Below are 14193 nucleotides of genomic sequence, written 5' to 3'. Positions count from 1 at the left end.
CTCGATTGTGCAAGTGACAATTCCTGTGTCAACTGTGCAGCGTGCAGCTCACTTATAGACAGATTCGATGTGGTGATTTGAAGCAATTTGCGTATTTTGAGAGAGGAAGAGAGAGCGCGCACGGTGATTCACTCACGCCGTTTGTGAAATTACGTCTCACACAAGGTTTTTAATTTACTTTATAAGTTATTTAATGAAGAAATATGAATTGTACCTCACCTTCAGCATTATAATTATTTCACCCGCGCCAGACAGAGACTGAGACGGTGCTGCTGCATGTCGTGCCAAACCTCTCACGGCAGCATCATCAGCTTGAGATCGGTTTTTTGAGATCGGCCTTTTTAGAGACCGCCGATCAATCATCCCAACGTGATTATCGGCCGATAGTGATCGATAGCCGATCAATCGGAGCACCCCTACTTTCAATGAACTTTAATTTGGTAAATTACCTGTATTTGTTTAGGTTATTATTACTTAATCAAAACAACCTAAATGCAGGTTGATTGATATTACTTGGAATGCGCAAAAAAAAAAAAACGTGATTTCTGAAAATAAAAATAAAAATGGAGTTATCGGTTTTTGCAAATGAACCCTTCATATATTGATATGAATGGATGCTGTTCTTAGCGAGAAGGTTATAAAAAGTATGGCATAAGATTTATTTATTGCATGTTTTTGTCTGAGGTTCACTTATATTAGATTTTTTTTTGCGGCCAAAAGCCTATTCAGGTACATTAATCACACAATATTAATTTATTCTGCAAACAAATGCGTTCCGTAATGATGGAGTTTCTATGTCTAAGCCACCCATTGTGAACTCATTTGGGTCCTTAATCCGATATATTAAACATCAAATATTAACTGGTTGTGATTGTTTTGCACAGCATTTTTATTTTCAGTGTGGGCTAAAAATAACATGAACTTACTGTTGTGTTTGAATACACGGATGGTAGAGCCAGAGAGACGGGCACCCAGAACCAGAGATACATGATTGAGCTCATCACTTAAGATCAGACCGCCCTAAGAGAAATACACACATACCTTAATTTAATGAAAAGCAAAAAAGCATATGAAATAATACTAACCCTGTTGGCTAAAGAGTTGGTAAGATACAAAGCAACATTTCAAACGTAAGGAGAGTTGTAGGACACAATCAATAACAGAACAAGGTTTTACATATTTAATCATCATTACTTATTATGGTGTTTAGAACTAATGGTATTTGTACTTTCTCATGACCATGTGTTAATGTATTTGGGTTTCTAACAAGGAATTTCAAAGGAAAAAGGGTTTCTAACAAGGAATTTAAAAGGAATTTTAAACTGTTTTCAAAGGAAGCCCTTTCAAATCAAGCCCTTTCAAATTTTTATTTATATTCCCTTACATTTACATTTAGAAACCGCTTATTTGCCTAATCCAGGTACAAAGCAGAATATTCTTTTTTTTAAATTTTACATACATAAAGTTTCTATGCTTTACATTTTTCAAAATCCTACTTTATTTCTATCACAGATTCAATATCAGTGTGGACTGAAGACCATTAAAGCATCTCTTGCCCCGATTTAACCAGTATTTGCAGGTATGAAAACGATATTTAATTTTAGGGGCAAATTGGAATTCCCCAAAAGTACTCAAACATGTTGTGAATGAAAGCAGGGTGTTTTACTGTAACTTCAGCAGCTCCAGGCACGTGAACAAAAGCTCCAATCTCATTGGTCGGCCAGTTTTTAACGCGGCGCGTCAAACCAAAAAAACGAGCCCCAGGCGGTTTTTAAAAAATGACGCTTTTACGCCTCGCATTTTGCACGCTCACATTGGCGCCCTTTGTTTAGTCACGAGGCGTTAAACGTCGGCGATAATCGCACGCGATATTCGTCCCAGTGTGAACAAAGCATAAAGGCTTCCAATAACATGTTACATGACTCAGTTATGATCAATTTCCTGTGTGAGCCAAAGAAATCTGTGCGGGAACAGATATGATCATTGGGAGTATTTCAATTATAAAAAACAAACAAACAAAAAAAAAAACATAACTCCCGATCCCCAATGTTTTTCCCCACCCTACCTGGCTTTGACGTAAAAGTTCTTAGCATTCCATTTGACTTAATGTTTGTGTTTATAGTAAAACCCTTACTTTTCCTGTGAGTGCAGGAATATTCATGGAGTTTGTAGCAAAGCCCATTCCAAAGGCCATGGATGACTCAACCCCTAAAAACCTGGCCACCAGCTTCTCTAGCTCCTTATGCTTGTCAAGATTTCCTGCAAGAGAGAACAAATATCTTAATGATTCAACAATAGATTTGTATAATAATAGAACTGTTTCCTTCTTTTTGTGTAAACATCAGACTCCAGGGACACAATGATAAAGGTTAGATAAGAACTAAGAGTTTTTCATAGTGCCGCACATTTATTTTCCACCATAAAAGCAAATCCTCACCCAGTGGGATGAATGACTCACCAAGAACTGAATATATGAATAAGTATTCTAAATGTCAGTGAGAGGGTGGAAAATCATAATGACAAGGTCAAAATTGATTAATATTATAAGAGGACCAAGTATATGACCCCTTAAAAATCTACTAAAACCTACCCAAAAAGTGTCATATCATTATTTTGCCCCTTTTATCCCAGAGACGTGGCTGTAAAGCCTGAGAGAGCGAGTGTTTATTACCTATCTCTTGCCTGGTGCTGCTCACCCCCACGCCGTATTTCACAGTGCACTCAGAGGCAGCATCAGCGCATGTGCCGGTATTCTCAGCAAAGCCAAGGTAGTTATATGAGCCCATATTAATAACATCTTTCAGAACATTCCCTGTGTGTCTGCAGGAAAATATAAAGAAAAAACATGGAATAAATTAAATGTATATAAAATAATAATACTAATAAAAATGACACACACTACTTTTAAAAGGAAATATACACTAAATATATATACTAAAACTCACACCATATTAACTTCTGTAAAGCCTTTAGACTTATGAAGGATCTAAAGATTCTTAACAGAAATGTGTGTGCGTGTGTGGTAACATATATCTGTGCAGTACTTGATTCCTGCCTTTTTGTCGTTATCTCTGTCATATTACTTTCCACATATACACTACTGGTCAAAAGTACTAATTTTTTTAAAGGTTTTTTTAAGAAGTCTCTTATTTGCACAAAGGCTGCATTTATTTAATCAAATATAGAGTAAAAACAAAAAAATTGAGATTTTACAATCTAAAATCACTTTCTGTTTCTGTTTTAAGCAGCTATATTATAATTTAAAAAATAAAATGTTATCATTATAATTTAAAAAACTGTTTAATCTTATGTTGGTTGCTGTGTTGCCTAAGTAATAAGCAAATGTCTCCATCTTAAGGTTTTTTTGTTGTTGTTGTTGTGAGGCAGCAATTTTCCATTGCTTATGCTTTGGTATGATAACACTTTTTAATTTGTGCTTTTCTGAGCACTGAGAAAGATGCAACTTCAGTCAAAACAGACATGTTCTGGTGGGATCTGGTAGGCTGGATCCAACATCCTGGTGTGTCGGCACAATGTGACGCTCACTCAAAGGTCCAGTTGTAGTCAGGTGTGACCCGCTCCACGAGGTCCATCTTGGCTCCAGGGACGCTGCATATGGGCCTGTTCCAGTTGTCTCTGATCCTCATGTATAGATTCCTGGTGTAGAAGTTCTCAAAGTCCTGGTACAGTGGAACAAAATCCTGGGAACAGAGCATCGAAAATGAAAACATAACACTACATTTTACATGTCTATGTCACGATGTGGGAAGATTTGCATAATGCCGCCCAAATGTTCACGCAAAGAAAGAAGGCGTAACTTTTATTCTCGCTGTAGTATTGTTGCCGCCGCTGCCATGTCGTGAAGGCGCTGTGTGTTTCGTTGTGAAAGCAAAACTACTTTGGTAGAAACACCTGGTAGAGTTGACTACAATGCCGGCTGTTCTGACTCACAGACTGTAAGTACGTTTTTTATATTTAAAGAATTTGCCACTGATGATTCAAACGCGAGTTTTGAGCAGTGTAGAGTAGCGTTTGTAGTTTGTAATTTCTCCGATCACAAATGCAGACATGGTTTTATCATTACACGTTGTGATGCGATGCGATGCGATGCAACGCACCGCGTAAAAAGACAGTGTAAGTCATTATAATCCGTAATTATGTCCCGCACTGGATGCAACAAATGCCTCGTTTATAATGGGTTTTAATGTTTTTGTCTCATCGCTCCAGCTGGACAGGGCATCACAGTATATGTTAAGGGGCGTAACATTTCCGTCACACGCTTGAGGTATTCGGCCAATCACAACGCACTGGATAGCTGGCCAATCACAGCACACCTCGCTTTTCAGACCGATGAGCTTTGTAAAAATCGACGCGTTTCAGAAAGGCGGGGCATAGAGGAGAAACAATAATGTACAGTATGTGGAAAATAATGTGTTTTTTTTAACCTTAAACCGCATAAACAAATTTCATTACACCAAATACACAAAATAATGTTCTTTTTAGCAACATCATATGACCCCTTTAAGCTGGATGATAGATAGTGCTATCATCTTCTGAAGAACTGCTTTAACTTGGCTTAAATTGACTTTGAATTGTGTGACTTTTGACTCATAATTGATGCATTTTGCAACATGACTGGAACTGAATAACAACATTTGTCTTTTTAGAGATGGTTTGCAGCAGAATTTGAATTTGTCTCATATCTGATTAAGTTTGCATCATTGATTCTGTTATTTTCCTGTTTATTACTGTAAAGATGCTTTAAAACTGAAGATCAGCAATCAGTTTAACTGCTCATGACAAATAAGGGACTTATGCACAAGTATTACAAAACAGCACTAAATAGGCTTTGACCATTCAGGTGACAATGCAAAGTTTTAAAAATTGTATTTAAACAAGGTCTTTAGTGTAAATTCAGTTATTATTTTGTCTTGAGGATTACATGCAAACATCTGTTATGTGAAACATTTCTCAGGGAAGCATGAAATAAAAAAAAAGCAAGGCAAGCACCACAAATATATTATATACCATACCTTCTGTTCTTCTCTCTCTCTGGCCAGATGACACTTCTCAAACTTCCAGTCCCTCAGGAAATCTCGCAGATAGCCAAAAATGGTAAGGATGCCGTAGCCCATGTAGGTGAGGACGGCAACCAGCAGCGGCGTCTCCTCAAACGACTCCACAAATGTCTTTTTATAAAGCAAAGTGCATGAAGCATGATGGTTCTGTTGGGGAAAAGATGAATATGAAGTGAATCGACATTGAAAAATGAATATCGAAACACTACAAAATGCACCAAAGTAAACATCAACAGCATAAAACAACATTAATGTACAGCTAGTCTGATAAAAACCAGATTATAGTAGATTTAGTTTGTCCACACTAGATTAAAGACAAATCATTTCATGATGGAGCACAGAAAGAATACACATAGATACCAGAATAATGCTGAAATTTAGGTAATGGGCTCTTTTAAGTTGGGCTAGAAAGCAACTATCTAACAACGCCCTGAACATTTTATTAATTTCATAACAATTACACTGGTAGTCACCCATACTCACATTCTCTATGGAAACTGTACAACTATAGTTGGGACTGAAACTGCTAACAGCTTCAAACATGAGGTTACAGATACCAGAGATGATCAGAAGAGCAAAATTCCATTTATCACTCCGGCCAAGAAAATTAACCAGAGTTTGTCCTTACACTCACACTTCAGCACGTGATCAAACTCGTGTTTCTCTTAACTGCATCCACTCTAAAAGCTGCCCTTCCTGTAAGGAATGGCCTGATCCCACTGTTCCAGATCCCTGAATCAGCCTTCTTATGTAAAGCTCAGTTAAGTCAGGGTTAACAGTTTGTGTCAGTGCTGAGTGAGAAAGCCTTTGTGGGAAAACTTGCATTGCTAAATACAGGAAAGTCTTGTATTTGTTCAGTTTCTAAAGTCAGTCAGTAAAAGTTGCTTCCTGAAACAAGGCAGACAAATCTTCTTTTAATAAGGTTTGTAAACGTTAACTCAAACTACTGAAATTACTTACAGTAGGGCTGGATGAGATATTTTAATGATATTCATTATACATATATTTATATACTTTTTCCTGAAATGGCTTGAGAAATGAGTCATTTTCTTCATAACATTACAAACTACAAGGAATCTGATCATTTCAATTCTGATTTGGGCCACTTCTAACATTGGCCATATTTAAAAAAAAAAATGCGTACAGCCTAAATAAATAAATAAGGTAATTATATGGTATATGGTAATTATATTTACATATACACTAAAACATTTGAATAAATTAAAAATCCAATTTTTGAGCTATTATTAGACACAAGTCACTCAAAATCAGTTTTGAATCAATTCACTGATCATCACTGATCACAGATAATTTGACCCGATTCACGGAAAAGAATCTTATTAACTTTTAACATAAATTATATCAATAATCAACATACTGGCAAGACCTACTTTGCATGCCTCGCCTGTTACGTTTACTGTAAGCTTAAAAAAAACAAAAAAAACAATACTGCACACCTGACCCATAGGTCCATTTTGATGATAAGGACCTAGTACAAGAAAAACTAGCTTGATAACACACTCATTCTTGGAAAAGCGGTTTCTCCCATGGAGCGCAGAAGTGCACTGGGCAAACATCCTCAGGTTGCAAAGAACAAAGCATTGCTCTCCAGTTACATGACAGAACACTACACTGTTATTTTCCATGCTTGTGTCAATACAAACGGAGACAACCAAACACTAACCCCAAACAATTCATTTGATCCCATAACCATTCATCTCAATGCAATGGGCTGCTGATGCTTTTCATTGTTGAGCATTGAAAGTGGGCATTATGTAATAACCTCAACTTTCATTAAGTCATGAACAAATATTAAATAATGTTTAACAGATCAGCAGTTATTTACATTTGAATGTGAAAATATTACGAGTCCGACTCTCTAACCATTAGGCCACGACTTCCCCCCACGACTTCCCTATGACATGAAACAGCAGTTCACCATATGTGCACAACACCCATAGAGAACAAACACTAACTTCAGTTTGCAGGTCTGGGACGGTTTCTTCTAGCAGAAGGATGACACTTAACCAATTTGCTTAAAAATTAACAATATTCTGTTCTTAATTTCTGAATGAATATCAGGCACTTTAATGAGGAGGCCACGGGCTTGTTGCCACAAGGGCTATATTTCATTTAATAACTATAAGGGTTGAGTCAAAAATCCAATTAGACAAATGTTTTCTCCAGCAGTGGTGTTAAATGCTGCATCTTCAATTAGCATCATTCTGTGAATCATAATCTGATGAACTAAAATTGCAATATCATCATATCATTCTTATTTTTACCATGATAATTTGATTGCTGCTGAGATAAATAAAATAAATAAACTGAGGTTTAACTGTAAAAAAAAAAAGTCAAGGGGCATTTTTAATAAATAATGTAATTATTTAAATTAACTTTTAAAAGTAACTGAATGACATCAAATAGCATTTCGTACATTTAAAATATACGTGGAATATGCTATATATAACGGTTACATGATTGAACACATGAAAACTTCACAGAAAACTGAAACGATACACACCCAACCACCCCCTCCCTACACACGAATACAAACCAGATAAACGCTCCTTTCCTAAATCCTAAACGCCATATAAACCCAGAATGAAACAGAAATATTTCTATTCTAATTTAACTCAAAGTAACAGCATAAGCGGCTCCGCTGTGTACACTGAGCGTGTTTCCGGTGTTGTGTGTAGCGCAGGAGGCGGCCTCACCTTCTCCGCCGGGCGGCGGTATCGCTTCTGCTGGAACAAGCAGCGGTTCTTCACGAACCCATTCCCGCCCGCTTTCTTGTCTTGTTTCGTCCGGTGTAAGGCATCTCCGTTTAGAAGCTTACTAGCGGAGTTTTGCGTCATGGCAGGCCGGCGATGTATGCTGTATCTCCGGCTTCACTGTGTAATCTGGATTTCCCGTATCCTCAAAAACCGTCGAATGACAAAACCACGCCCACTCCTAGATTATAGGAAAGGCCCCGCCTTCCACACGAACTCGCAGCCAATGAGCCAATGAGCAACGCCGTGTGGGCGTGGCTTAAAAATAAATATTCATCGCCAACCGACGTCATTAACCCTTTAGGGCGTAAACCACCCAACCTTCTGTCTGTACGTCACACATTAGGCTTTTTATAATTGGATGCTAGATAAACCTAGAGAGTAATGGAAACTCTGACCAATACATTAAATATCTACCTTAATGTAAACATTTGTGAGATCTGTTTTTGTGAATACTTTTTTCCTTGACAATGACAAAATTAAAGCATGTGCTAAATACAAATGTAGCCTAAGAAAATAAGATTTTCAGAGTTTCACGCTACACACAGCTTTGACAAATTTTTACAAATAAGGTACACAATTTGAAAGTTAAAAATGTCTAAAAAGGCTACTTTTCTGTTCCTTCATTGAAAGAAAGGCCTTAACATTGGGGAAATTATTCTCAGGAGGTAAAACTAAACATTGCATATGTGCTTTTATTTTAACCTTTACACAATTTGGGACATGTCTGGTTAAAGTTCAAAACCTTGATTTGTGTGAATTCACTAGATTCTAGCAATAAGCATTAATAAAAAGAAAATTATTATTATTATATAAAATTATTATTAAATTAATCACTCCTATTGGTTAAAGGCTAAAAAAATAAAACCGTCACGAATTCGTCACGACAACGAATCTCATGTTCTTCGAGCCGAAGAGCAAACACTGCTTGCAAAGGGTGCCGTGGAAATGGTTCCCTTAGCGAACAGCGTGTCAGGCTTCTACAGCCAATACTTCCTCATTCCCAAAAAAGACAGCGGGCTCAGACCGATTCTTGATCTCAGATGTCTGAATCGGGCCCTCATGCGACGGCCGTTCAGAATGTTGACTTTGAAGCAGATCCTCATGCAAATTCGCCCCGAGGACTGGTTCCTGTCTGTGGATCTGAAAGACGCTTACTTTCACATCCAAATAGCGCACCGTCACAGATTGTTCTTGAGATTCGCCTTCGAGGGAGTGGCCTATCAGTATACGGTCCTACCGTTTGGTCTGTCCCTGGCCCCCCACACTTTCACAAAGAGCATAGATGTGGCTCTTTCCCCTCTAAGACAGATGGGAATCCGCATATTGAACTACCTCGATGATTGGTAGTGGAATGTAGGCTACATCCCCAGATGGTTCAGATGATCTGGTCAGTTTTCGGCAGGGCAGATGTCGACCTCTTTGCCTCCGAAGACAAATATCACTGCCCAATATTGGCCCAACACCCATCTGTACGCCTTCCCTCCGATCGCCCTGCTACCCCAGGTTATCAGGCGAGTCAGGGACATAAAGTGCTCTCTCCTCCTCGTGGCCCCTCTCTGGAGAAAACAAGTCTGGTTTCCGGAGATGATCCAGCTGGCCACTCGACGGGAGTCTAGCGAACTCCCAGCAAAAGTCACTAATTCCATTTTAGAGGCTAGAGCTCCATCTACAAGACACCCGATATCATGTGATGTGTCCCACGTGCTAACCTTTTTGCAAGAGCTGCTGGATAAGGGGCGCACCCCTTCCACGTTCAAAGTCTATGTGGCAGCCAACGCGGCGAATCACTCTCTCGAGGCTGGCCAGACAATTGGCAGAAACGACTTAGTCGTTAAGTTTCTTAGAGACGCTCGCGGTTGAACCCTCCCCGCCCTAAGCCGGTGCCAGTATGGGACTTGTCTATAGTCCTGAGAGCTCTCAAGAGCTCCTCCTTTGAGCCACTTCAAACAGCCGGCTTTTGGCCCTGGCGTCAGTCAAGCGAGTAGGGGACTTGCAAGCACTGTCTGCTTGTCTGTTATCTCAAGCAGACCTCAGAACATTCCCAGGTCTCTTTGTGGCTCAGGCTTATGGAGCCCTCGCTGAGTGTTCCTGGGCTGAGCTCGCGGAGCAGGCTAAGTTCTGCGTCTGCTTATAGCACGGCACTACTGGATACGTTCCCCAACCAGTTGTCAATGACGACGCAACGGGAGTTACCTTTCGATAGGGAATGCTCCGGTTACTCACATAACCTCGGTTCCCTGAGATAAGGCAACGAGAGTTGCGTAACTGGCCGTGCTATAGTTGCACTCGACTCGATGGCTGTCGCTTTAGTTGATTCTGATGAAATGGCGCTCCGGGCCAACTTATATAGCAGTCGGCTCCGCCCCCTCTGGCGGACTCGCGCGCCCCTTTTAGCCCCTACTGGTGAAGGCCAAAGCTATAACTACACCTTCTGTGGATGATTTTCACCAGTGCCATTTAAAATAATTCACTGAAAGTGTATTCTGACAAAATATATATTTTTTTGTCTGCAGCCTTTGATGGCATTACTCATGACAGTTGCAGTTAAAAGGCTTGGGACTTTGTATTCTCATGGTGCCATTAGCCAGTCAGAATCGCTATGACATAATTTCCTGTTCATTGATTAGTCATACTCACCTTTATGCCTTAGGTGGCATGGCTCATAAACAAGTGTGTCCAGAACTGAGGCCAAGATCACATACGTTTTACATCACACACATCTTACACAGAGAAACTGGCAGAGAAACTGCCACTGAGATGAATGGACTGCTTACAGCTTTCTTCATGTATTATAGACCTCCTCGGTCTAGCTTTGGCACCAAACGTTGGTTTGTAATTATTAACAAAATCTTATTTCTCAATAATTAAAGAAAAACTTTATGCTTTTATGGATTATTCATTTAATGTTAGATAATAGCTTATCTAACACATCAGTTCTCATTTCAAAATCAATGGGATTTTTTGCTTTAATGATTTAAAAATTAAATAATTTTTATCCTATTGACACCCTAAAAATATCACAAAACATTCTTAAATACTGTAATATACTGTTGTATAGCAATCCGAAACAATAGTCTTTTCCTTCCAGTAAGTTCCAAGGTGAGGCTTCTGTGGCTACATCAGAAGGTAACGAATGCTTAGTGGGGTTTGTTTCCTGTTACATAAACACTCACACATTAACTCAGATAGCTTGACTGATAAGAAATAGGTTATATTTTAAAAGCAATAGGCAATAAAGTGAAGGAAATGCTTTAAGGGACACATTCCAACAGCGCAAAGTCAACTAGAACATGCCATTATGTTAGTATGTACTAGACCCAAGAAAAAAAAAACTGATGCAGACTCATGGCCTGTAGGTATAGTGTAGTGTAGCATACAGCAGTGACCTGTAGAGTGAAGATCTTTACATAATGATGTTGCCCTTTATGTGCAACCTCATTATGTAACTTTTCTCAGACCTGAGGATTCTCATACTATATACAGTAGGCTATCTCTGTTATCATAAACCTCAACTTTTCATTCTTGTATGCAACTTAAACATACTCTGTTCTTCTGAGTGGCTTCAACGTTTCAAGTTTCCTATATTATGATTTTTTTTTTGGCAGGGTTATTTACACATTTCAAAGAAATCAACCTAAATGACTTATAATTGTCTCTTGTCTAAAATTATTGTCCTGATGAGATTTTCTCCTTATATAACTGAACTATTTCCAAATCCTTACACTTCAAGACTACACTCTCAATACACTCTCATTCCTTTCCTTGTAACACTGCAGAGCTCCAGGCTATAAACAAGAAAACTTGTCTTGTGTCCTTCAGGGTTGTGTGCCATTCAGAAATAAATGAATGTATTGCAATTCACTTCCTGAGTTATCAAACAAAACTGTATGCCAAATTGGAATTTGAAGCAGAATTAAAATCGAATGAAAAAAATGAAAAGAGTAGTTTTAATTTGTTCACATACAGTTTATATATATGTTTGTATGTATATATAGTATTTACCGGGAACCAGAGCACCTGACATCTTGGCAAATTTAAAAGTGCTGGCTAATGCTAAACGTAAATTCACTAAGATTGTTATTAATGTTGGCACTAATGATTTTCGACTTCACCAGTCGGAGATCACTAAAAATAATATTAAAGAGGTGTGTGAACTTGCAGGTATGATGTAAGACAATGTAATATGCTCTGGTCCCCTCCCTGCTTACCGTGGTGATGAGATACATAGCAGACTGTCGTCACTCAATGGCTGGATGTCTAAGTGGTGCCCGCAGAATAACATAAGTTTCATAGACAATTGGACGAGTTTTTGGGGCAGACCTGACCTGTTGAAAAGAGATGGTCTTCATCCCTCCAGGGGTGCTGCCGCTCTTCTCTTTAGAAATAAAGTGAAAGTGAAGTGACATGTGGCCAAGTATGGTGACCCATACTCAGAATTTGTGCTCTGCATTTAACCCATCCAAGTGCACACACATAGCTGTGAACACACACCCGGAGCAGTGGGCAGCCAGTGCTGCAGCACCCGGTGAGCAGTTGGGGGTTCAATGCCTTGCTCAAGGGTCTCACCTCAGTCGTGGTATTGAAGGTGGAAGAGAGTGCTGTACATTCACTCCCCCCATGACAATCCCTGCCGGACCTGAGACTCAAACCCACAACCTTCAGATTACAAGTCCAACTCTCTAACCATTAGGCCACGACTGCACATATGGCACATAGTCTTAGAGTTTGTATTTGACTAAATGGGGCCCAGGTCAGGAAGCAGACAGACTGACTAAACCGACCGTCTGCTAGCCGCCTCACGTCACAGAAGTCTCACAGTTAATTCTCAGCACATAGAGACTATTTCACCTAGCTATCACACTATACAGTAGAGACTGTGTCTGTTCCCCGAACTAGAAAATACAAAAAATGTCTAAACCATTAAAGATTAACAATTTAATTGATGTTCAACAAATAAAAAATTGATATAATACTGAGAAACTAATTATAAAGCTTGGCTTATTGAATAGCAGGTCCCTTTCTACGAAAACGCTTTTTGTAAATGATATGATCACTAATTATAACCTAGATATGCTCTGTTTTACAGAAACCTGGCTAAAACCAGATGATTACATTATTTTAAACGAGTCTACCCCCCAAGATTACTGTTATAAACATGAGCCGCGTCCAAAAGGTAACGGACGTTGCTACAATTTAGGAAAGGAAAGGACGTGACATGAGGCATCCCATACTTGAAATTTGTGCTCTGCATTTAACCCATCCAAGTGCGCACACACACAGCAGTGAGTAGTGAACAAACACGACTCTCTAACCATTAGGCCACGACTGCCCCACAAATATATTTATAGCAATATATTCAGTCTTTTTCAGAGGGCAGGCTTTAAGTATAACTCGTTTGAAATAATGGTGCTTCATATAACATTTTCCAGAGAAGCAAATGTTAATGATAAATCCCCTGTGATGTTTGTACTGGCTACTGTATACAGGCCACCAGGGCCCCATACAGACTTTTTAAAAGAATTTGCTGATTTTCTATCAGAGTTAGTGCTGGCTGCAGATAAAGTCTTAATTGTTGGTGATTTTAATATCTATGTTGATAATAAAAAAGATGCATCTTAGACAACACATGTCAGGTCCTATTCATTATCGAAATAATACTCTAGATTTAATACTGTCACATGGAATTGATGTAAATGGTTTTGAAATTCTGCAGCAAAGCGATGATATCTCAGATCATTATCTAGTCTTGTGTAAACTCCATATGGCTAAAGCTGTAAATTCTACTCCTTGTTACAAGTATGGTAGAACCATCACTTCTACCACAAAAGACTGCTTTGTAAATAATCTTCCTGATTTATCTAAATTCCTCAACATATCCAACAGCTCAGAAAAACTTGATGATGTAACAGAAATTATGGACTCTCTCTTTTCTAGCATTTTAGATACGGTTGCTCCTTTATGTTTAAGGAAGATTAAGGAAAACACCATGGTATAATGAGCACACTCACGCCCTAAAGAGAGCAGCCTGGAAAATGGAGCGCAGCTGGAGGAAAACAAAACTAGAGGTATTTCGTATTGCATGGCGGGAAAGTACCCTATCCTACAGAAAAGCATTAAAAACTGCTAGATCTGATTACTTTTCGTCTCTTTTAGAAGAAAACAATCATAACCCCAGGTATTTATTCAATACAGTGGCTAAATTAATGAACAATAAAGCATCAACAGCTGTTGACATTTCCCAACAGCACAGCAGTAATTACTTTATGAACTACTTTACTTCCAAGATCAATACTATTAGAGATAAAATTGTAACCATGCAGCCGTCAGCTACAGTATCA

General features: G+C 38.8%; 1 protein-coding gene across 1 annotated transcript in view; it reads right to left on the bottom strand.

The window, feature by feature from the left end:
• The window catches only part of LOC107662183 (serine palmitoyltransferase 2-like), a 20288-nt gene extending 12296 nt beyond the window's left edge, over positions 1-7992 (bottom strand). The window contains exons 1-6 of the mRNA XM_016452099.1: positions 7796-7992; positions 5034-5225; positions 3547-3701; positions 2672-2820; positions 2135-2259; positions 927-1020 (exon numbers count right to left, since the gene is read on the bottom strand). Coding sequence (XP_016307585.1) covers positions 927-1020; positions 2135-2259; positions 2672-2820; positions 3547-3701; positions 5034-5225; positions 7796-7936 — 856 coding nt within the window. The 5' untranslated portion in view covers positions 7937-7992. The remainder of the gene's footprint in view (positions 1-926; positions 1021-2134; positions 2260-2671; positions 2821-3546; positions 3702-5033; positions 5226-7795) is intronic.
• Between the last annotated feature and the right edge of the window lie 6201 nt (positions 7993-14193).

Source organism: Sinocyclocheilus anshuiensis, unplaced genomic scaffold (assembly GCF_001515605.1).
Source record: "Sinocyclocheilus anshuiensis isolate Anshui unplaced genomic scaffold, SAMN03320099.WGS_v1.1 scaffold1221, whole genome shotgun sequence".
NCBI classification, from domain to species: Eukaryota; Metazoa; Chordata; class Actinopteri; order Cypriniformes; family Cyprinidae; genus Sinocyclocheilus; species Sinocyclocheilus anshuiensis.
The sequence above is the reverse complement of the archived record's forward strand: the minus strand, read 5'-3'. Positions and strand labels throughout refer to the sequence as shown.